Genomic DNA, 24964 nt, shown 5'->3' with positions numbered 1-24964 from the left:
GAGCCACGCAGGCGCCCTGGGACCCTCTTCAAATAAAGTTTGAAGACTCTTACCCTAAACGATGGAAGAGATTGAGGATATAAACAGGCTTAAAGATGTGAGCTGAATTAGTGGTTCTTCGATCTGCAAGAATTAATCGGTAAAAGTAACAAAAGTAAGCTAAAAGATAGTTCCGCAAACCTAATACAAACAAACCTGAATAAAAGGAGTTCCTTTTAACTTAACGCAGCTGCCGAGGGGGCTTTTAAGAATAATTAATTTCAAGCCCAGCATCGGAGAGGAGTCGTGCTTGCCAGAAACACACGGCAAACAAGAAGGTATCACCAGATTGGCCCAAGACGAGGACACCGTGTGTAAAATTCTGAAGCATGAGTGAGATTGGATTTGATGCCTTGCGAGTTTGAATTTGGTCCCGGGGTGTGGCTGGATTTTGTTGGCAGGTGCGGTTCCATTTGGTGAAGTTGACTTTTGACACCGGGTGTAGCTGGACTTGATGACAGGTGTGGTTGGATTTGATGCTCGAGGTGAGGTTGACTTTGGTACCGAGTGTGGTTGGATTGGATGCCGGGTGTGGCTGGGTTTGGTGCTGGGTGTGTCTGGATTGGTGCCATGAGGCTGTGTTTGGTGCCTGGGGGAATGATGCCATGTGTCCCCCGCTGGAGGGCAGAGTCTTTCGGCTTAACCTTCTGAAGTAACCCCCGTTGATTCCATGTAGGTGTTGGACGACGGCAGGTGCCACAAAAGCCTCCCAGAGGCACTGCTCGGGGGCCCCCCCAGTTAGTGCTCCCCCCACCCCCGCCCTACCCTCCTCCTGACACAGACGTGGCAGAGCCTCTCGGCTTTCCTGGGGAAAGTGCTGGTTCCGAGGCCCCCGACCCGAGACCCACACGTACGTGCCTCTCGTTTCCTTTCCCTATTCTGTGCTCTGGTCACCCATGTCAGGGCTGTGTTTCCAGACTTTCCATTCTTGCCTCGGGGTGTTTGTGGCTTTGTTCTCTGGCTTTTCTTTCCAAATGCTCGATGTGGTGTGTCCGACATCACAGTGAATGCACTCTGAACGCTATGCAGGGCCCCGCAAAGAATGGCGTAACTCATTAACCACTCACTCTGGGGTCCGACCTCTGCCAGAATCGTACCGGGTGGGTGGAGACAGTCTGCTAGGAGCCACCGTTCCCCACATGACAGCCAACCTCGCAGTGTCTGGGGACAGCGGGAGCCCACGCAGCCCAGCTCAGCACGTCTGTGATTTTGCTGTGAAGCTTGCTCCGGCCAGCCGTGAGCGCCGAGGAGAGCCACGTTCGAAACCAGGTCCTTTGAATCGTATGGTCAGTGGCCAGGCAGTACTAGTGTGGAAAGGGAAACTGAGGCAGCAGAAGGGGAAGCAGCTTGAGCTCCGCCTAGCAATAGCCAGAATGAAGGTCTCCTTGTTTTCTACCTCTTGTCACACCCTGGCTGAGATCGGGCTTTCTTCCCTGTCTCCAGAGATTCCTTTAGGACTTCAGCAAGTACTGCATACAGCACTCCCGCCTCCAGACGCGGGAGTCCTTTTATAGATTCAACCGTCTATGTTCCGATGGCGTCATCGGCCCACCAAGCCCGCGCTCGCCCCTTTCAGGATGCCCCAGCTCGGTAGCGAGACTTCGTCATAAAGGGGCGCATTCCCTTTTCGTAATAGCCCCGTGTCACCCTGCCTTCCGCCCAGGGAGCGGCCGGTGCCCGTGGGTGGGTGCAGCCTTCCGGTTAGGAAGTTCGTACTCTCCTGCCGTGGGACCCCTTGATCTTTCTCTGTCTTCTCTGGAAATGACGATTAACTCACTGCCAGCTTCTGGGTAAAGAAGACGATGGCGGGATTACTTACCTACTCCTGTAGGAAAAATCATCCGGATTCACTTCCTCTTTCTTTACAAATACTGCCTTTCCATCCTTCAGACACATTTGATCCTCTTGACGTTGGACATGCTTCTGGAAGCAAGCACTTTCTACAGGGCATTAAAAAACAAAGGATGAGACATTCTCGGTCAGAAAGAGAACAGCTGAGGCGCAGATGACTCTGGAGCTGTGCCGTCTCTGAAGAGATCTTGAGCCCCACGTGCCAAGGCCGTGGGCTTTGGCGGTCTACACCGTGGCTGCCGTCCTCGCGCACAGATTCTCATCTGTGGGGGACCCGGTGAGGGAGGAGTAGCTGAGGAAAAATGACAAAGCCGAACACAGCCCGTGGGCAACCAGGGAGCGGTCACGAGACCGACCTGGGATGGGAGAGTCAGGCTTCCTGCGCTTCCCCACGTCGGAGCTGATGCTAACCAGCGGGCTCTCACTTCCTCCTGTGCTCGAAGGGCGCTCTGCTGGGGAGACCGCTGGGCAGGATCTGGGGTGGGGGCTGCTTACAAAGGCGGGCATCAGGCTTGGGGACGAAAGATTTCTCCCACTGTGGAATCCTTCCCCACCCCTGCCCTTAGCAGACTTTCCAAAGGAGTCGGCAGGCAACAGACAGGAGATGAGGCTCACCGTCTTGCTTCACGGCTCCGTTTCCGCTGGGGTTCTGGAATATTCTCTCCATGCGTTCATGTCCCCAGACCCTGGTCATCAGAGCCTCCTTTGCCCTCCGGTCACCATTCCTAACTCCCTGCCCTTCTCTTCGCCTCCCGTGCAGCCACAGAAATGCCAGTAAAAGGGTGAGGAAGGGCAGGAGGCATGGGGGCAGGGGATGCTATGGGGTGTTAGCGCCTGCAGGTAGCCAGGGCTCCGCACATGCTCTTCCTCTTCCTGTTCCCGTCCTGGCTGCTCCTGCACCAGAACTTGGGGCATCCAACTCAGAGCTGTTCTTTTACCTAATGAGCAGAACTTTCTTGCCCATTTTCTATAGCAGTAAAACCTGGGATCTCCTGGGGCGCCTGGGGGGCTCAGTCGGTTAAGCGTCCGACTTCGGCTCCGGTCATGATCTCACGGTTCATGGGTTCAAGCCCCGCGTCGGGGTCTGTGCTGACAGCTCGGAGCCTGGAGCCTGCTTCGGATTCTGGGTCTCCCTCTCTCTCTCTGCCCCCCCCCCTTGCACACACACGTGTGCGCACACGCTCTCTCTCTCTCTTTCTCTCAAAAACAAATAAACATTAAAGCAGTTGTAGAAAGTACTGTATTAAGAAGAAAAAAAAAAAAAAAAAAAAACTTGAGATCTCCTGCCCAAGCAGGCAGAATGCAACCTGGCCTTCTTTGGTTCAGGAGTTCAGAGCAGTTAAGGAAAACAAATCGTTGGTTGTCTTCGGTCTTATTTTTTCACAAGATGTTGAAATTGGGGCACTATCTTGTCTCAAGGGAGCTACGGGCTGTTAGCACATGAATATTGGGTGCGCGTTTGCACCCCTTGCAGGCATCTATATGTTACCTACTCTTCCAGTTAGATTTCAGGCTATTCGTGTGTGTGTGTGTGTGTGTGTGTGTGTGTGTGTGTGTGTAAGTTTATTTATTTATTTTGAGAGAGGGACAGAGCGCACAGGGGAGGGGCAGAGAAAGAGAGAGAGAATCCTAAGCAGGCTGTGTGCCGTCAGCACAGACCCTGACGCTGGGGCTCGAACTCACAAACTGAGATCGTGCCCTGAGCTGAGATCAAGAGTCAGTTGCTTAACCAACTGAGCCGCCCAGATTTCTGACTCTCCGTAGCTGTGGAGGGAAGCTCCGTATAGACCCTTTCACACCGGCCACAAGCTCTTGTCCACTTCCTCCTGCATTCGGCGTCAGATGCACGTTCCTTGTGAAAGAAACGATACGCTCCTGGTGGAGACGGACCCTGACCACTGACGACGGCTGGGCGGTCCACGAGGCATCTCAAGTGACACCTCACTCAGACCCCACCGTAACACGGGGGGGGTAGGTTCTGTCCCTGGGAGAAACTGAGTCAGAAGGACTTCCATCCCTGGCCCGGGGTCTTACCGCAATATGGGTACAGCAGGAATCCTCATTAGCGTATGTTTGACCCTCAGTCTTGGTTCCGTCCACCCCCATGCTGTTTTCGCCACCAGACCAAGAACCCCCCACGGGGGCATCCTTTGGCTTTGCATGATGATTGTTGTTTCTGCAACACAGAGTATAGTCCACTCGGGTTGTTAGAAAGACGAAAAATGCATTTTGTTGAAAATCGTGAGCTCGTCCAGCCTTCATGGATAAAAAGAAAGAGCCGGTAGATGATGGTCTGTACACGGGAAAAGCGTAAGAAGATGTGAAATGGGTCTTCCAGGGCACTGCCCTTCATTCTGATGTCTGCAGAACCTTCTGTTCCGGCCGTTCCCTAGCCCCGACCCTGACCTCTGTAGGGTCTTGGCGTGATCTCCGTCCTCATGCTTGGCTGGCGCCACATTCCCGTCCACCGCCAGCCTCCCCAGCCAACCTGACAACGAGCTGGATGCCTCGTTTCCCGTCTTCGTGCTTAAGTGCCACCAGCACGTGACACATGGCCACGAAAACCGCATTCGCCTGCAGCCACGCCACCGGGAGAAGACCTTGTGGTCTGGGTCGATGCCGCTTTTGACTGTGACCCCTGCACTCTTTTGGAGCCAATGTATGGTTTGTGGGCAGAAGAGCGGTGAACATCCGTTCACGTGTGTTTCTGGCTCCCAGAGGCCACCTGTGTCCAGCCCGCTCCCCAGCTCCCCCTGGGTACACCCCACGTGGGGATCAGGTTGATGTGAACTTGACGTGCTCAACACACCCCACCACCGCCTCAGGAAGCCACCCCTCCAGTCAAGATTTCTCCCCCATCTGGGTGTTTCCTCCCCACGTTGTATTACACACACTTGAATGTGCTGCTCTGCTAACCACTTGGAGGCTGCACCGGTCTTATTTCCTATTGTATCTGCTCTTCAACGTGATGCCTGACACACAGCATAGATTCAGTCGCAGAACATACCAGAATAAGTCTCGCTGTCCATCCTAAGTATCACACTACAATGACACTCAATGTTCGATTAGCTTTATCGAACTAAGATGTTTTCCGGGCTCAAGGGCATCCGGTCCCTGCTTCGCTCTGTCTGTGGGGTACTCTCCGTAGAGTCAGTGCTCATCCACACTCGTGGTCGTACTTGAGAAAGATGTGAGGATCTCAGTAGCGGTCAGCAACCCAGACTTCGCCACTTTCTTGTTTCCTGCTCTGGCCTACCTGTTAGGATGCCTTCAGTGGTGTGGTGGATACCGCTAAAGTGGGTCCCAACGGTCCCCGCCTCCCGCGTGCGCCCCGTTGTACAACCCTCTCCCCTTGGACACGGGCTGACTTCAGTGACTGACATCAAAGAAGAGAATATGGCAGAAGTAGTGGGACGTCACTTGTCACTTCTGAGGTTACGTTAAAAAACAACAACTGTGGTTTCCATCTTGGATACCCTCTCTGCCTCGCTCACTCCGAGGGGAGCCAGCCGCCATGTTGAGAGATGCTCTGTGAGGAGACCCACGTGGCAAACAACTGAGGGAGCTTCAAGCCAACAGCCAGTGGGCGACTGAGGTCCTCAGCCCACCGAGCATGGGAACTGAGTCCAGACAACACCCTGTGGAGTGAGTCTGGAAGCTCCCTCAGGAGCCCCCATGGTTGAGACCACAGCCCAGTTGGCACCTTGGCTGCAGCCTTGTGAGGGACCTTCTGTCAGAGGCAACCAGCCAGCTGTGCCCACAGAAAATTGGAGATAATTAATGCTTCTTGTGTTAAGACTCTGCTTCTTGAGGTAGTGTGTTCTGTGACAACAGACACCCAAAGGAAGAGAAACCGCTCTCCAGCCCTCCTCCGCAGTGTGGGGAAACTTTCATCTCCTTGAGCTGGAACCCCAGACTTCAGTGAAGCCTAAAGTTGTCATCAGGGACTGAGGGTCGACCAGTATCCTCTCTAAATCATCTTTGGGGTCGATCTCCTCCTGCCCGGGCTGGTACTGAGGGGGCTCTGACTGTTCCACACACCGTATCCAGACACAAGAATTTTCAGAGGAGGAGAGACCGTGTCTTCTAATGGTTTCAGGGGGAACCTTTCCCAGAAGCCCCCCAACTGTGGATCTTTCTCTTATATCTCATTGACCACAGCTGGGGAGTAGCTGACCAGTCTCTGGTGAGAACAGAATCACCCGAGATGATGGAAGCCCAACCCGACAGCCGGGAAAAGGGTCAACTTTCTCTGGCATGTGGAAGTCACTTGTCAACACTCTGTTAACTGGACATAGAGGGGAGGCACGCTGCACAAACGGCCCCCAGTATCCACCATCTCAGGTCATGACCCTTGGTGTGGTTGCCATCTGAAGAGCGGAGGGCACGTTGTGAGTGGGAGCAGAGAGAGGCCCGTGAGCCAATGGCGGAGATGAAGTTGACGGTGAAAGACGGCACGGCCAAGCATCTGAAAGTCAGAAATGACCAAGGAACTGCCCTCCTCAGGGGACACTTTGAAGGCCGGACTGGCCACTTCACGCCTGGCCTCCGCCTACATTTCTCAATTCCTGCTTCTGCAGACCAGAGAACTAGTGGAAATCGGAACTCCTAACATTAGCACATGCCCACTTGGTACCCAGAGACTAAAGAGCCTGGTTTCCTCGTAATCTTTTTAGCTGCTAAGAGGATATCAGAAGTGTGTCTGGCCAATCCACTTTGGGATCCCATGTCTCATTTAAAATTGCCCGCAGGGGCGCCTGGGTGGCTCAGTCAGTTAAGCGTCCTACTCCTGAGTTCAGCTCAGGTCACGATCTCATGGGTTCGTGGGATCGAGCCCCACTTCGGGCTCTGTGCCGACGGCGTGGAACCTGCTTGGGATTCTCTCTCTCCCTACCTCTCTGCACCTCCCCCACTTGGGTTCACTCCCCCCTCTCTCTCTTCCCCAAAATAAATAAATAAACTTCTAAAAAATAATAAATAAAATGACTTCCTGCTATAAGCAACATAGTTTTATCTCTTGTAGAGTGAGCTTCTGGTAGGATAAAATGCAGCCTTTTCAGAGTCAGCTGGGGGCCACTGGGAGGTGTGTGTGCCCAGCTCTCAAGGTCTTTGTCCCTGCTATCCCCTGGGGCAGAGCTGAGTCTCCTCTCCCCTGGTTCCTGCTCGCAGCTCTGTCCTGGCAGCTGAGGCCAGGACGGCCTGTGGAGTCCGAGTCGGTATTTACTTATTGCCTGTGTAGGAGAAAAACGACTGAGCTGTGTCACCTCTCAAAGCGTTATGGTGCAGAGGTCCTCGTGAATAAGTCTCCGGTGCTGTGCTGAGCTTCTTAGCATGGTTATAGTGACAGTGAAATATAGTGACAGTGACATGGAATATAGTGACAGTAGAATATAACACGGTTATAGTGACACATCCCCTGGGATGTGTCCCGTGGTCTATGGCCTATTAATGAGCTTTCATATTAACCTTTGGACACCTAAGCATGTACATAGCGGCTTCAAGGGCATGCCTAAGCCAATGTGATTGTGCATATGGATTTTTTCCCTCTAACTTTCTAATCAGCTTGCTTTCTGCTGACAGTTGATTTCGGTTGCCCCTTCATTTTGAGTCACGATGATGGAGGCTGTGTCACTGGCTCGCTGGATTGTGTGTTGACGAGATTTTCAGAGCTGGTAATGATTGGGCTGCTAACACATAATCCATTACATATTCCAGTGAGAAGCACCTGGAGATTTAACGATCAATGTGTAGAGAGTTCAAATTACTGATCTGCAATTTGCTTTATATATTTTTTTTAATTTTTTTTTTCAACGTTTATTTATTTTTGGGACAGAGACAGAGCACGAACGGGGGAGGGGCAGAGAGAGAGGGAGACACAGAATCGGAAACAGGCTCCAGGCTCCGAGCCATCAGCCCAGAGCCTGACGCGGGGCTCGAACTCACGGACCGCGAGATCGTGACCTGGCTGAAGTCGGACGCTTAACCGACTGTGCCACCCAGGCGCCCCGCTTTATATTTTTTAAATTAAACCATTCAACGACTGTCATCTTCTTATACATCTTCCTATAATAGGTTTGAGTAAGTCAGTCTTTCCTTGGCCATTCATTGCTGGGGTTATTGGCAAAGGATTTTAAAGGCATACAGGAAAAAGGGGTCCTTGTCCTCTGATCTAAATGACCTGTCAAGTCAAGACAGCACTGGCGACACCATGGTGGCCTCTAGGTGATTGGTTTTCAATCTGTGAGTAAGTATCCCATTCTAAAGAATTGTAAGGAGGTTCTAGAATAGAGAAATAAAATGAGAGAAATCAGCTAGCCATTTTCGATTACAAAATAGTCATTTGAGTGTGCTTAATAGAAAATTAATAATGTATAATATGACCTATAAATATATAAAAATATATTTAAAATGTATAATGTAATATAATACATATAAAATATGACCTTTTAAAAATATGTATATAACGCACATAATGTAATACAACAAAATGTATAAAATGCATATGTAACATATAAAATAATAATAATTCATATTTTAGGCAGTGTGACTCAGCAGAAGAACTGAGAATCCAGGACTACGCCGGGCACGGTTTCGCGATTCACTGGCTGTAATCGAATCCCCACACGCTGGGTCAGATGCTCGCTAAAGACTCTGGCTCAGCGATCAGCCGTGAGCTTGCCCGAGCCCAGAGCATAAAGCAGGAAAAGATAGACAAGAATTTTGCTGACGTCCCTTAAATTGGGACCAATCCTCTTTTTAACGTCACCTAAACCCCTGCTCTAAAATTTGAACCCAGACACTCCGCCTGTTTCAAAACAAAGCCATTAATCTTCACGGCTGTGACACAAGTACAATTCTGGGAGTCTCGTTCAGGGTGGAAGCAAGCGCCCTTGAAGCCTGGCAGGTGTGCGGACTTCAGGGCGAGCCCAGGGAAGTGCTCTGGCCCTCGTCTGGTGTGTGTTTGCCGCTTTCCTTCCCGGGGCAGGGCAGCCGGCCCACCCAGAGGCCCCCGCAGCCCTGGGAAAGCGCGAGTGTCCGGGAAAACAGGAAGCGGATAGTGAGCAAATGGAAGGAAACCAGTGACTGTGGGAGCAGAGTCTGTCCCTGCTCAGAAGCGCACTGGGGAAAAAAAAATGGAACTGAATGTCTAGCCTGTTAACATGCCTCCTTGCAAACCATTAAGTCCCCCCAACATGAACTAAAGACTGACGGCTACTTAGAAGCAAAGCAGTGAGAGACACGCAGTAGAGCTAGGGATACGCATTCTTAAAACTCCCGTGGGCTTACTTCTTCTGCTAGTTACTTTTTAGTGCTTTATTTGCGAGCCGCTGTGTCCCTGACTGGAGAGAGAATTGAAGAACTTAGTGACAGGTCAGTACAGCAGGTATGCCCTGGGCCTGACATCGGTTAGCGAGAGCAGACTGTTCGAAATTTCAGGAATTTTGCGAGCCGATCGCTAAACAGAGCTATTATTGAAAAGTCAGTTATGGGGGTGCCTAGGTGGCTCAGTCGGTTAGGCGTCCGGGCTCTTGATTTTGGCTCAGGCCATGATCTCATGGTTCATGAGATCGAGCCCCCTGTCGGGCCCGGCGCTAAGAGCTCAGAGCCTGCTTGGGATTTTCTCTCACTCTGTCTCTGCCCCTCCCTGGCTCTCTCCCTCTCTCTCTCTCTCTCTCCAAACAAATAAACATTTTTTAAAAAGTCAATTATGGGGGCGCCTGGGTGGCTCAGTCAGTTGGGCGGCCGACTTCGGCTCAGGTCATGATCTTGCGGTCCGTGAGTTCGAGCCCCACGTCAGGCTCTGTGCTGACAGCTCAGAGCCTGGAGCCTGTTTCAGATTCTGTGTCTCCCTCTCCCTGACCCTCCCCCATTCATGCTTTGTCTCTCTCTGTCTCAAAAATAAATAAACGTTAAAAAAAAATTTTTTTTAAAAAGTCAATTATGTAAGCTGACAGATGATATTAAAAACAAATATAACCAATACTGAAATTTTATCACTTCCTAATGACTTTACCACGTTTTTCTATTCCTGGAGTTTTGAGGTTTTTATATACGTTGAATCAATATGATTCAATCATTTTACGACAGTGAAAACACCACATAACAATGTGCTACTGCACATCCCTTCCCAATGCCACATTCGGTGACTCACATCCAAACATGGAAATCATCGATGGAGGGAGCATCCCTACTGAGGAAGTTGGCGAAAGTTACACATCATGGCTCGATTTGTTGTCTTGTTAATCATCTAGGGTAAGAGAGGGATTAGAGGGTGCTATCAATACAGATTAAATACAAAAGCATGTCATATCATAGACGGTACCTTGAGAAGAACACCCAAAAAAGTGGAAAAAAATTTTTCTCTCATCTTTCAACACCCATGATCTGACTCAGGAGAGTCATTCCCGTGATTGGCCAACAGGCTAAGTCCCAACCTGGGACTTTTCACGGTTTCATTTTCATCTGACTCCTTAATACAATCTGTTGTCAATCTACATTCATTTCGAAACTACACATTTGTCAGAAGTGGTTAGAGGTCGGCTACAGACCAAAGAATTTGGCAAAAATAAATGAAAGCCTTCTGTGAGAATAAATTAGTTATGTAGCATTTACAACATAGAGTATCGTATTCTTTTATTCTCACTTGTAAGTTTTGTGCTACCCATTCTTTAGATCAGTAAAACTTTCTCTATCAATCTATTGATCGATCGATTGATCTTTCCCTTTTCTTTTTCCCTAGAGAGCTGGTTACTAACCATTTACCAACCTACCAATGCAAGGGAATGTCACATAGATTTAGGAATGCTGATAGCAAATTTACCTTTGATTTCCGTAACCCGCTTCCCAAGCCCTGTGGTGGTCACCGAATCACCACGGGTGTCTGTGTCTCTTGAAGCTTTCACTTGTAGCATGAAGGAGAGACAGAGACAGAGCATGAGTGGGGGAGGGGCAGAGAGAGGGAGACACAGAATCTGAAGCAGGCTCCAGGCTCCGAGCTGTCAGCACAGAGCCTGATGCAGGGCTCGAACTCACGGACTGTGAGATCATGACCTGAGCCGAAGTCGTTTAACTGACTGAGCCACCCAGCCGCCCCGGAAAGCTTTTTTTCTAGATTATTATTTCAGGATTTGTCTGAGATGGTGTGAATCTGGACACAGCCCCTCTTCCCTTCTTCATTGTAAGCCCTATCCCGGAGACCCTCAGGGCCTTAAGTTACTGGCAGGGAATGGCCCTTTATCAGATGGGTCAGTCTCCCACTGAGAAGCTTCTTGGAAGGGGTGTGCTCCTTCAGAACAGTAGAACTCAACATGCACGTATAGGTGAAGACTTTCTCTGACTCACTTAATCAATCTGTGTTTTCTCAATGGATGCCTGAGCCCTGCTCAGGAAGGACATTATCAAGGTTGGGATGGATTGGTCTGCCATCCAGGGTGTGAAGAAACTATAATATCTGTTTCCCCCTGGAGCTCTACTGGGGGGGTGGGGGGTGGGCGGGATTCCAGGCCAGTGTCTCTGCCTGCAAGGTCTTTAAAGAGAAGTTTTGCAGCAAATCCGAATCACTTTATTTGACAGTCTGGAAGACAACAGTGAGTTCAGTGGCACTTATGATCTAGTCCTTCCAGGGGATCAGTAGACCTTTTTAACCACTGACATCGACAAAAGACGAGGAGGAAATAGAGGAAATCATAATCACGTGATGTGGCCCATCCGTCACTGTTTACACAGCGTTAAGTCTCCAGGGGCTTGAAGGTGAATGATGACGACGACATTTATTTTGCCGGAGTTTGTGTTCATATTTTGCCATTTATTTCCCTCCCCGCCCCCCCCACCCCCCCACAGTTTACTGCTGTGCGTCATTCCCTGCTCATGCCAAGCGTTTCTGATGGAGTTCCCTTCCTGGAGCGCCATACCTCTGACTTTCCTCGTGCCTCTCCTGTCCTGACTCTCCTTCTCCTGTTCATCCACCTGTCGGCATAAAAGGGCTCCTTTGTACCCCCGCGCTCTACTTTCTCTAGAATTCACGTACACGTGCTTAAACAACAGAGATTTGTGTGACCGACATTCGTATTTCTTCACAGGAGGTAAAGCCTCGTATGTGTAAATTCCAGGTTGATGACATTGGCCTGTCTGACATGACCCTTCCATTGGCTCATGGGTATGTTTCTGTTCAGAGCCTTGCTTGATTCTGATTCTGATTCTTAATTCAATGTCTCTTATTTGATACTCAGTCACAGGGTGTCTTCTCCATTTGCCTTTAGATTGTGTCCACAAATTGGCCAGTGTAGTCAGTTTAGATACACTGGAAATATTCTGTCTCCCTGGTAAAACTAAGTGCCTAAATATATGAACTGTAAATATAATCTGTAGGAACTCACAACTACTTACACACACACACACACACACACACACACACACACACACACACATTCAGGGATACATAGGACCCAACGTTTTGTAAGTGTTTTTCGGAGTTTCCTATTACTGTGTTCTCCACCATGTAGACAGTTTACAGAAAGAACACAGAGGAAAGAGGGTGTCACTCACCTCACGTTGTCATCCACCACTTATTCCCCAAACACAGAGAACTTGCTTGACGGTAGGCATTGAACCAACTTTGGGGACTAACTCGATGAACGGCCCATGACCCCTGCCCTTGGCTTTCACTACCTGTGGTTCCCCATGCCTGTGAAAGAAATGATGATAATTCCATTTGATAAATGCCAGTCTGGAGGTTTGTCCAAGTAGTAAAGATGCTTAAGGTTATGATGAACCATGTCCCCATGGGCGTGTTGCCTGGTCTTTCCGGAGTGTAAGACGTCTCTCCCATGTTGAGAAAACCTAGCCAGTTACTGGGAACCAGCCACCTCAGCAGTCCTAACACCAAGCAGGTGGGAGTAATCACATTAAGATTCAGGGTTTATGAAGAAAGACGTGCCCTCTTTCATGAATTTTGATCATTGCGCAGAGATGTGCTTGAACCGGGGAGGCTTATCATGTATCTCTCCAGAAGATTTTTTTAACTGTTATTACTCAAAGTAAGAAAAAAGAAGTGTTTTTTTACTTGTATGACTGTTGTCTGGTTGATCACAATAAAAATGTTAGTGCTGACTAATGTAGGAATTACCGCAGCAGATGTTGGTATTAATAGTTAAAGAAATATAAGCTAGCGCTCACAGAAATATATAGCTAGAGCTATATATAACCAATCTGGTGCCATGTGTTGGTGGAAAAAACAACCCAGAAAGTGACAGGAACTACTCACAAAAAAACATAGAACAAGTTAATGCTTTTTTGTTTTGTTTGTTGTGTTGTGTGTGTTTTTTTTTTTTTTTGCATTTAAATAAAGAACTTTTGTCTGATAAGTAGCAGTCACTTGACCTCAAATCATTAAGTGGGGAGAGTCTAAACAAGAAAAGATAATGTTTACCTGAACGTTGGGGAAAGCATCAAGATTTATGGCCCAGACATTAAGATTGTAGAAGATCGTATGTAATTATAGCAGTAAGCACCTGTGTGAGAAGTAGCTATTACGCCAAAGAGAAAGAGCCGCAGAAAATCTTAAGGCATAAAGAAAACGGGAAAGTGATATTGCTCATAGAATTGTTGGTTAGGAAAACAGAAAATATAACAAAATGTATGTCAAGCTCTGTGGAAGAATGGAGGACTTAGATATGTATGTGTGGACGTAGGGAGCAAACTCAATCGATCCACACCAGTTCACATGACGAATAGAATCGGCCACAAAATTAGCCAGAGTCACAGACGTTTCACTGTACCTCAGGGCTCTCCTTCACCAAGATGGCCCGATACACAGCTGGGGATGATTCAGGGCAATTCAATGACCAAGATTTAGAGATCTACATATGTCCTGACACTGTACGAACCAGCGTTAGAATCTTCTGGGAATCAGATTAATTCAGTGAATCATTTTTCCTCAAAGCACGTACATCTCAGAGAGGTTTTCCTTTCTGGCTCATCTCCGAACCCATCCCTCCTTGGGGGTTATTCATTCTCCATAGAAGTCAGCCAGAGAACTGTTTCTTTGGTCCATGATGTGACACGTGCTATCAAGAGTTAACAGTCAGTAGAGGTGCCTGGGTGGCTCAGTCGGTTAAGCATCTGACTGTTGATTTCGGCTCAGGTCATGATCTCACAGTTCGTGAGCTCGAGCCCGGCTCCAGGCTCTGTGCTGACTGGACGGAGACTGCTTGGGATTTTCTGTCTCCCTTTCTCTGTCCCTCCCCTGCTCACGCCATCTCTGTCTCTCTCAAAATAAAAAAATTAACTTAAAAAAAAAAGAATTACGGTAAAAGAAATCTGAGGTCCTGCACATTCTCTAACCTGAGAGACAGATCAAGCAGACCTGATGGCTGGCCCGCGCTCCTGACAGTTGACAGAGGAGTCCGTCAGGAATACCAGTTCTATAGCAAGCGCTAAGGTGAAAGGAAAATTATATGTTATTTTTCAGCTACAACAGGCGTAAATTCTTTCATATTCATCACAGAGACAGTATCAACAGTGGATAGTAGAACGTGCTGTGATTTCATGCAATCCTATCTACACAGATTCTAAAATTATTTAGTGGTAAAGAAATACTCCAGTTCAGCAGATGAAACGGTGTGGGGAGATCTTCACGTGGTTTACACACTGGTCTTTTATTTTAGCACCCACCACGACCACTCATGTGTCGCATCCCTGTGGCGTTGCTATCGGCTGCCCGTCATCGCGGCTTTCCTACTGATTTGGGTTTGTAACATGGTATATTCGCTGCTTTTCGTATCTCACGTAGTCTGATTCAAAACGTGTCCATGCGTGGACTAATGCTTCCCGTAGCACAATACGCTTTGCTTTTCTTTGTATAATGTTTATTTGTTTATGTTGAGGGGAGGCACACAGAGAGAGGGAGGAAAAGACAATCCCAAGCAGGCTCCACACTCAGCGCAGGGCCAGACATGGGGCTCGATCTCACGGCTGTGAGATCATGACTTGAGCCGAAATCAAGACTCAGACGCTTAACTGACTGACGCTTAACCACTTAACTCAGACGCTTAACCGCCACCCAGGCGCCCCAAGGTACACTTTTCTATAATAGAGATAGGATTACCTCTTCCAAGTGGATGAGGGGGGATAAGGGCCCTGCACACAAGTACAGAAGGTGTCCCGAATCAGCACCAATTCTCCATCGTCCAGGAGTTCATCCACTCACAGAGCGTGTACTTCTCTCCCCCTGAATAGTGTGCATGCGTGGGTTTTAACTACCTCATCATTCATACCCGAGGAATGTGGATCAGGAAGAAAACTCAAAACAGTTCTAGCTCTTCCCACTCACCATGGTAAAACAACAGTGAGCAGACTTCAAACGCTCCAGTGAAGACGAAGCTCCAGGTCTTAAAGGAAATGAGTCTCAGAGCTCTCCGTGGCGTATCTGTGGTTTACGTTGTTGTGCCCATGCTTCATTCATCACCAGTAGGAGCACAGAACCGGTAATCCTTCTACCAAAAACTCCCTTCGCTGGGGAAACTGTGAGATTAAATTTATCATCACGTTCTGTGTTTATCTTGCCCTTCGATGCTTTCCATAACCCTTCTCTTTCTTGAGAAAATAATACATTTTTATTACGAAGGATGAAGCTGTGTAAATGTCAGAAGTTCGTATCTTCCCATCTCCTTCGGCAAAGAAAAGCATAGAAAGAGATGAAAGGTACTCAGATTATTTAGACCGACTGCATTTTTTCCAGGGCGATAAATCTGCCCTCCAGTCGTTAGGGAGTAAAATGAGGGGGGTGGGGAAACAGCCAAACATACAATCTAAATCCGAACACAGTAACCAGTGTGCATCATCATCTCTCCTTTGGCTCTCAAGGAACTAGTGTTGATGAGAAAAGATCTTCCCCTGTGTGTTGAGTGAGTAAGAAGTGGTAAAGGAGGGATATAAAGACTTTCTGAATAGCACGACTTCTAAACTCAGAGGAGAAAATGGACGGCAGATTGCCGTATCCAGACTACAGACGCATCCCCTTGGCTGAGTAGAGTTGCCAATGTTAAGTCAGATTTGCTGCAAAACACCGGTCTCCTGGCTCTACGTGGACAAATGTGGAGAGACGAATCACAAACCTTGTAGAGCTGCCGTTTCAAGAAAAATGAGAGAAAATGTCATTCTTGATAGGAGTAAAGAGCGTTTGTGCCTCTGGCCTGTTTCTCTCATTGACATTCCTGCCTGATCCGTGTGGTATTGGGTTTGCAGCATCTCTCCTGGTCAAGCTTCTCGGCCCATCTTCTCTCATGTGGGCAAAGCCCCAGGTCAGCCCTGCAGGCACAATGTTGACAAAACCAGCAGGGGGGGAGGTGCTAGAAGGCAGCATTGCCTTCTGTCTGTGTGCCAGCCCCTTTCCTGTCCCTCTCATTGCTGTTGTCACAGGAATGAGGACAGCATGGTTCCCTGGTGAGGGCCGGGGCGTGCTGAGGCAGGGCCTTAAGGACCCCGTGGCACATAGTTTACGTGCGAAGACTGAGTCAAGTTCAGTGAATATAAAAGAACAGTGTTAGATTGAGATTTTTAGTCTTTAGTATTGGAATGAACACTGCAAGTCGAAGTAGAGGGAGAAAATCAATGGGATTTTGTAGTTTTGATGTCTTTTTTTTTAACAGTTTCACTGACGTATAATTGGCACACACACACGAAAACTTGTATACACCTGTGAAACCATTGGCAAAATCAAGACAGTAAACTGCCAGCACCCCCCCCCCAGCATCCCCATGTCCCTTTGTAATTGTTTGTAATCTGTACGTGTGTGTATACACACAAATGAAACGTTATACACTCAACTACAGATAACCTTATCTGCAAATCTAATGGGAAAAGCTAGCCAAGTGTAACTTTCTAAAAAAAAATTTTTTTTAATGTTTATTTATTTTTGAGAGACTGAGAGAGAGCTTGAGCAGGGGAGAGAGAGGGAGACACAGAATCCGAAGCAGGCTCCAGGCTCCGAGCTGTCAGCACAGAGCCCGACACGGGGCTTGAACCCACGAACGCAAGATCATGACCTGAGCCGAAGTTGGACGCTTAAACTGACTGAGCCACACAGGTGCCCCATAGCAAAGTATAATCTTTAATAGTCAAAATTCTAAATTAATTGAGAAGTAAAGCTCTGTAATTAATCAGGGAATTGTTAAAATGTCGAACATCAAGTGTTCGAATCGATGCGGTCTGTGATAGTTAGTTGCCTAGTGATCCGACCAGAAGAACTAGTCACAACATTCTTGGTCAAAGCAGTGGCTTGAATGCATTGTATGGGACATGTCAGTACACACACTCGTGCATACACAAGCCATTGAACTGTTTCTTCTCTATCCAGATTTTCAAGAGGAAGCAGAAAGATTGTTCTCAACTGCATAATTTTCTCCTGCTAAAGAGGCATGAGTGTGTGAATGAAGCCACACACAGGGTGAATTTAGCCCAGAGGAGCCCACCTGCCCACCTTGCAGGAGGCGAGGAGCTGCATTGCAGGCCATCCGCTGACCCCGCAGCTGTCCCCTAGGTCAGCAAGCAGCCAAGGGGCCGATTTATTGACAAGATAGAGCTTCCCGGTCAATGAGTGCCTGTCCCTGTTCATTTCAACCACCAGGGGGAGCCCTGATTATCCCATTGTAGGACAGTCGTCCCTGTGAACAAAGGTTCAAGTGGCAAACATCAGGGCTTCTGGTTGATTCCAATATTATGTTGCAGCCGGACAGACAGAGCAGACTTCAGTGACCAGGCCGTAGGGTGGAGCCACCTCTGTTTACAAAGAAGGGAAAGTGAGGCCAGAAAAGCGTAGGCACTTGCCCACGACCACATGGCTCAGGAGAGCCTGGGCTCAGATTCAGAATCCCATCCACTGTTGCTGGTGGGGTGACGGGATCCAAAAAGGAATGAGGATGTGGCAGTGTGTGTATTAGTGGCTCTGCCTATCTGTAGTTTGTTCTGTCCCTCTCCGTCTGTCCATCTGTCCATCCATCCACCCATCCTTCCGATACGTGTGGACAGGTCAGAACGGCACACGGTGATAGTGGCCACGCTTAGCCCTCCCTTCGGTGCCTACCTTACCACAGAATTAAGGAGAATGCAGTCCCTTCGTGGTGAAGATGTGCACGAGCACGGGCAGAAATCCCGTGCGACTCGAGTGGACCCCAGCCCTGTCCCGCGTCTCTCCTCAGCACCAGCACCTGCACACACCTGGCTGTTTGGTGGCCCGAGAGCACCTGCCGCAGCGGAGGCGGCCTGCCCCAGGGCCCACTGTGCCCGAGTTTGCAGGGCCTGCCTATGGAGGGGACTCAGTCTTTGCTGGTTCCCTTCCCGGAGGGGATAAAATGGCCGTCTGAAGGTCTGTGGGTTAATAACCCTTTCGTGCTGCCCACTACAAGGTCGGTGCTGTTGTTAACCTTCTCGTTTTACAAAGGAGAAAACACAGGCACAGACGTGGCAGGAAATGTGTCAGAGGCCGGAAGCGAGAGCAAGTTGACCTCAGGCAGGACGTGAATCCCGCAGCCTGGCCTGTGTGTCCGTAGAGGACAGACAGCAGGACCTGCTGTTTGCACCGGGGTGGTAGTCTCTCTTGCTGGAAGCTCGCCCCAAAGCCACCAGCTGAGAGCAGAGCCGTCTGTGAAAACCCCAGGTGAGAGAAAGGATGGGGCCCACCGAAGCACCATGAATGGGGGGCCTGGCCCAGGAGGAGGTTGGAGGACCCCAAACACGGTCCAGACGGTTACCTCGTGTTAGCATCTCTCAGGCTCACAGGTTGTCCTAGGCTGCCCGCTGCTTTAACCTTTTCCTCACAGCAGCACATGCCCTGGTGTCTGAGCCTGCTCGGGCCACCACGACCCCACAGCCTGGACCACCCAAACAGGAGACACTGGCCTCGCCGCTCTGGAGTCCAGAGACTGGGAGTCCATGGTCAAGGTGCCCCACACGGTTGGTTCCCTGAGACCCCTCCCCTTGGCCGGCAGCACTCCTCAGAGCGTCCTCACACGGACTCTCCTAGGTGGGCGTGCACGCTGGGGTCTCCCTCTTATAGGGACACCAGTCATATTGGGTCAAGACCCACCCTAAGGGCCTCACTTTAACTTAATCACTGCTGTAGAGACCTTGTCCGGCTACAGTCACATTCTGAGGTCCTGGGGGTTGGATACCTACGGTATTAGGGGGAACACCACTCAGCCCAGAACAAGGGGCCGTTTGCTGGGGGGACACACAGGCTGTGCTGTCTGAGCTGTGCCCACAGCAGGAGCACAGGGTAGCTGCCTCCGTCTCCGGTTGGGCCCATTTTGCCCAAAACAGGTGGCGTCCCATGCTGTTCTGATGCCACGGAGGGGCCACCACTGCATGCACATCCTGTCTCTGCCCCGACCTCAAATTGCATCCTTGCCGTGCAGCTCATGGAGTATCTGGGGCTCAATCACACGCCTGTCCTCGCTTGCAAATAGCACCACCGGAGGTGGGCCGAGCCAAGAGTCCTTCGGAAACATTCCTGCCACACAAGAGCAGGGGCTCCGCTTGTCGCCACCGTCCCCAAATCAAATGTCCCTGAGCCTTCTTTTCCGCTGTCCCCACACACCTGTCAGCTCTCACCTGGATCTTCCAGGCATCTGTGAATGTGCATACACGTGCATGCACACACACACACACACACATGCACACGCACATGCACACATACACACACCAAACCCGTCTTGTCTCTCAGCCGTGTCCTAAATGCCGGGGCGTTGGAGATCATTCATAATCTCAACACACACTCTTGTTTTCCCTCTACGTTCTGTGTGCGTCGTACCGCCGAGAAGTTGTTTTACGTGTACCAACTTCTAAACGCTGCTCCTGAAATCAGTGTGATTCTCGCCGGTCCAATGTCACGAATCCTGTCTGTCACAGAAGATGGGAGTGATCACTGGCTCCTCCCCCCTGGGAGGGTTTCTGAGGAAACGAGGCCCACACACTAACCTGGGGGGGGAGGGTCGTGGGCTGCATGGGAGGCAGGCCGGGGACTCCAACCCAAGCTGGGCTTCCTCTCCCTTGTTTGCCTAACCTGCTGAGTCAGTTTTCCGGCTTTTTCTTTTTTCAGTTGCGATCAAAATCGACATTTAACGTCGTACCCATTTTTAAGTCCCCAGGTCAGTGACAGTGAGTGCGTTCACAGCGTTGTGAAACGGATCTGCAGAACTTTGACATGGTGCCAATCCAAAATTTTGTGACCGTCACACATCAGCTCCCTTTTGCCCCCTGCCCCATCCCTTGGCACCCACCATTCTATGTCATGCTTCTGTGAATCTGATTACGCTAGGAACCTCAGAAGGCAGAATGCTACCGTATTTGTCTTTTTTGTGACTATCTTAGCTCACGTAGCACAGTGTCCTCAAGGGTCACCCATGTTGTTGCATGGGACAGGACTTCTTTTTTAAGGCTGAAGGATAGTCCACCTACCAGTAGCCATATCTTGTTTATCCATTGGCCTGTGGGTAGGCATCCGGGGTGTTTTTGTCTCTTGCCTACCATGCGTAGAGCTGCAGTGAACACAGAGTCCAGATATGTCTTTGAGACCCTACTTGGAATTCTTTTGGATGTATACCTGAAAAGGTGTTGCGGCTGAATCAGTATGCTCGTGCCTGTAAACAGAGCAACTCAAGCTGGCTTGATCCGCAAGGAAATCTGTAGGTTGACACAATTCTAGAGGCGGGGCAGGCTCTTAACCCAAACTCTGCCATGAGCGAGAGTTCTGAACCAATCACGGAGGCCCTGGGGGCGCCGTGCCCCCATTGGCTGCAGCTAGAATGCACAGGCCAATCACCAGCAAGGAGGGCAGGATTACCATGTTTGATTGGATGGTCGGGGTCCATCTCCCAGGCAACCCAGATGCTGAGGCAGCCTGACCACATCCGCTCAAGGCGGGGGCAGGGCATCTTAGCCACCTCTCTGTGCCTGAGTTGTGTTTTGAGAGCAAAGGTAGTTTTGACACTTACACACGTGAGTACCTGTAAAGCATTTAGAATAATGGCCAGCTCTCAACAAATCTTAACTATTAGGAAAGTGGCCAACATTTAAAACACAGGAGATTGTGCATTAAAATCTTGATTTTTACTCTTCCCCCACCAACACTGCCCCCCACAAAAAAAAAAAAATATAATATATATATATATATATATATATATATATATATATATATAGCAAAATCGCTTTTCCTCACGAAAGAAACAGCGTGGGACACAGGAGTAGCTGCTCATTGTAGACAGGCACGCACTCTTCTCCGTGGCCCATGCCCCCACCTGGCCTCACATCTGTCCCTCGCAGATGGTCCTTGACCCCGTGCACGTGTGAGTTTGTGTCCCTGCTTCAGTCAAACTGGAGAGATAAGGTAATTCAAGTCCTCATTTAAAAAAAAACAGGAAAATGTGGGGGCTCCTGGATGGCTCAGTCGGTTAAGCTTCCGACTTCAGCTCAGGTCATGATCTCGCAGTCCGTGGGTTTGAACCCCGCATTCGCTCTGTGCTGACAGCTCGGAGCCTGGAGCCTGCTTCGGATTATTCTGTGTCTCCGACTCTCTCTGCCCCTCCCCCACTTGTGCTCTGTCTCTATCAAAAATAAATAAAATGTAAACAAAAAAAATTTTTTTTTAAATCAGGAAAATGTAGAGGCACCTGGATGTCTCAATCAGTTAAGCGTCCGATTTAGGCTGAGGTCATGATCTCGCGGTTTGTGGGTTCGAGCCCCGCGTCGGGTTCCCTGCTGTCAGCACAGAGCCTGCTTCAGATCCTCTGTCCCCATCTCTCTCTCCCTCTCTCTCAAAACTAAACAATAAAAAAAAAATGTTAAAAACCCAGAAAAATGTAAATATTCCACTGTCACAGAAGCCTGGGGCAAAACTGTTTAACTTTCTCCTTCGGGAGCTCACGCCGATGATGCCGGCTGTTCCCATCCTCCTCTTTTATGCTAGGGTGTTGGATGACTTTGAAGAGGCTTCTTAAAATGTGCCTTTTTACAGCTCGTGAGGACAAAGTGCCCCACCCTTGTGAGGTGTGCCCCCCCCTTTCCGGGGCATTCTGGGGGAGGCCATGCCCTCCAGGGCTTTCCAGGGCTGCTGGGTCCTTTTGCAGCCTGGGTGAGTGGGAACACCGCTAGGGTTAGTCCCATGTGTACCCTGGCGTGGAGGTCAACCTGTCCCTCCCCCGGGATGGCCGGGCCAGACGCTACAGGCCCGTGCATGCCACCGCCCGCCCCGCACCCACCACAGAGCCCCAGGGGCCAGCCGGCTCCAGGCTGCCTCGCGGGACACGTCGAGCCGTGCCCAGGGCTGACAAGGAAGAGATCATGTTCTGCTGCCGTACTTGTAGATCGGCAAGTGCCCATGTTTCCATGGGATGATGAAACACAGAAATAAATAGGCCACCGTGCCATCTGGGACCGCCCGAGCCGTGTGGCTGCTCTTACACTGGCTTAATCTGGTGGAGACCCTTGGGGTGTCATCGGCCACTTCAGAGAAACCACCAGCGCTGACGGGAAGCCTCTCCCCGGGTCTCAGTGGGCAGCCCGAGCGCCCGGACACCAAGATTCTGACTTGAGCAATTGCCCTGCAGTAACGCCGTGACCCAGGGCTGCAGCCCAGAGCTGCGGATGAGGAAGGCGTCACTCGGAGCGGCAGCTGTGCCTTCAAGCAGGTGTCCTTCATGCCGGGCACGCGGGCAAGCAAGCAGAAAGATGAACCGGGTTGTGTCGGTCCAAACACCCACGCTGGGTCTGCTGTTCCGGGGTGTAGCGCTGTCAGGGAGGTGCACTGCAAAAGTAATCTTAGAGACTTAAAGTGCTGGATTAGCCTGTTGCTGAGGGCACATTTTGCTTTTCAGAACAGTTTCAAAGCGTGAGAAACGTAATGAGCGATTTTAATTAGGACCATTTTAATCCTCTTTACTGTTTAGCCCCCATGGGCCTTCCCAACGTGTCTGTCTTCACATGGCGTAAGGCTGCGGTTCAAAACGATCACCCAATGCGTGCCAGGCACCAGTGGACGGTCACCCGATGGAGAGGGATTAAAAGGCCAGAAGAACTCGTGCCTTAAAGGGACAAGACCCTAGCTCTTCACTCTTCTCCAGCCCCTGGGTATGACTTGTTTGATACCTTGGGTTATTCTGTCCTCAGAGACCCAGCGAACAAACGAGGCAGGAATAGGCCTGTTGTGGGGCCAGAAATGCAGATCACGCTGGGATGCCGGGCCTGGAGTCATGGCCCCTTCCTGCCCTTGGGAAGTCAACCCCGAGTTGCAGGGGGGTTGCAGATAATTGCAGTGCCCCCTGTAAGAACTCAGGAACCTAAGAATTCTATGCTGATTTCAGGCTTCATGAAGTGGATGCATTTTTAGAGACAATGTCCAAGCTGTGCAAAGGCATTATTCTACCGCCGGGAATATTCGGGAAAGGAAAGAGGGGACGGGAGCCCATAAGCAAACGATGGCCTGTTTGCCCCAGCAGACCTGTGGCTCAGGGCATGATTGAGTCACAGTCCTGTGCACTCAGACGGATGACAAGGAAAATGTGTGCAGAAAAGTCACATTTCTCCAAGGGTAACGGTTGGAGATGTCTATGCTGAGTTTTACCTCCGGGAGGGCCTCATACTCAAATATACAATGGGGTCAAGTTTAGTGAATGGAATCAAGCTTGAGGCAGAGGCCAGAGGGGAGCAGGACCCCGTTCTTCCCAGCCTGTGTCGTGAGCCAGGCTCTGGGTGCCTGTGAGGGCAGGAGACCAGTACTCACAGAGGCAGCTGGTCTGGAAAATACCCTTTTCTAAAGGTACACTGCACTTTTGAAGCGTCTCTCTTTTTAAATTACCCTCAAATAAGCCTCATGAGACACTGCCTCCTTTGACTAAAATAATCCACAGCTCAGGGCACCTGGGTGGCTCAGTGGGTTGAGCATCCGACTTTGGCTCAAGTCATGATCTCACAGCTCCTAAGTTCGAGCCCTGCGTCGGGCTCTATGCTGGCAGCTCAGAGCCTGAAACCTGCTTCAGATTTGTGTGTCCCTCTCTCTGTGCCCCTTCCCCGCATGCACTTTGTCTGTTTCTCTCTCTTGAAAATAAGTAAACATTAAAAAAAATCTAAAAAAAAAATAATCCACAGCTCTATGCCCTCTGGACTCACCTGCCCCAGAAAGAAATGACTGAAGGTATTTGTAAAATTCTAGACTCCACAGGGCTAAGGACTGGACGTTTCTAAGGCTGGTGGTAAGAAGGTCACACGTGGGAGGGGACAGCACAGGGCTGTTGGGACAGCTCACCCAGCACGACCAGTGAGCAGGGTGACCTTTCTCAAGCCACTTCATCCTTTGGCCTCACATTCAGATACGGATTTTGACCCGAGCGTTCTCTGAATACCATGTGCTTTGGGTGTGAAGTCTGGGCCAAGAGGAGGTCCACGTGTCCTCGGCCCCCCAAGGGAGTGCCTCAGGGCAGATGATCTTTGGTGCAAATGAATGTGGGCCTAAAATCCAGAATCTTCTGTAGGAGAGAGAGGGAGGCAGGAAAACAGTAGAAATCACCGCTCATGCCCTGTACTCAGTGCAGCAAAAACAGCCAAGAGTCTGTGTTGAATTTCAAGAGCCCTCAATGCTCACAAAACAGCTCATTTAAGAAATCTGTTTGTGGGGCGCCTGGGTGGGTCAGTTGCTTAAGCGTCCGATTCTTGGTTTCAGTTCCGGTGACGATCTCGGGGTTCATGGGATCAAGCCCTGAGTCAGGCTCTGCACCGACAGCGTGGAGCCTGCTTGGGATTCTCTCTCTCTCCACCACCACCCCCTCCCCCCGCCCTGCCTGCTCACTCACGTGTGCTCTCTCCTCTTGTCTCAAAATGAGTAAAGATTTTTAAAAAAAGAAGAAACCTCCTTGGGGTGGAACTGTGACTACAGGGGTAAGAAGTCCTATGAATGTATACTTTTTAATTATCACAATGTGGAAGTTCAGAGAAAAGTAACAGAAACGTGTAGATGAATTATGGCCAATGTACTTCTATTTATTTAGGGCCCACAGTTTTTTCTGTTGCTAGAGAAAGCTCAGTGGGA

The 24964-nt window shown here is 49.8% G+C and overlaps 1 protein-coding gene across 2 annotated transcripts in view; it reads left to right on the top strand.

Annotated features, from left to right (window-relative positions):
• Positions 1 to 24964, top strand: part of COBL (cordon-bleu WH2 repeat protein) — a 272018-nt gene that overhangs the window by 208890 nt on the left and 38164 nt on the right. For both annotated transcript variants that reach the window (XM_032592371.1, XM_032592370.1), the window contains one exon: positions 716 to 889. In XM_032592371.1, coding sequence (XP_032448262.1) covers positions 716 to 889 — 174 coding nt within the window. The remainder of the gene's footprint in view (positions 1 to 715; positions 890 to 24964) is intronic.

The sequence above is a fragment of the Lynx canadensis genome, chromosome A2, assembly GCF_007474595.2.
Source record: "Lynx canadensis isolate LIC74 chromosome A2, mLynCan4.pri.v2, whole genome shotgun sequence".
Taxonomy (NCBI): domain Eukaryota; kingdom Metazoa; phylum Chordata; class Mammalia; order Carnivora; family Felidae; genus Lynx; species Lynx canadensis.
This window is presented reverse-complemented; position numbering and strand designations above follow the sequence as displayed.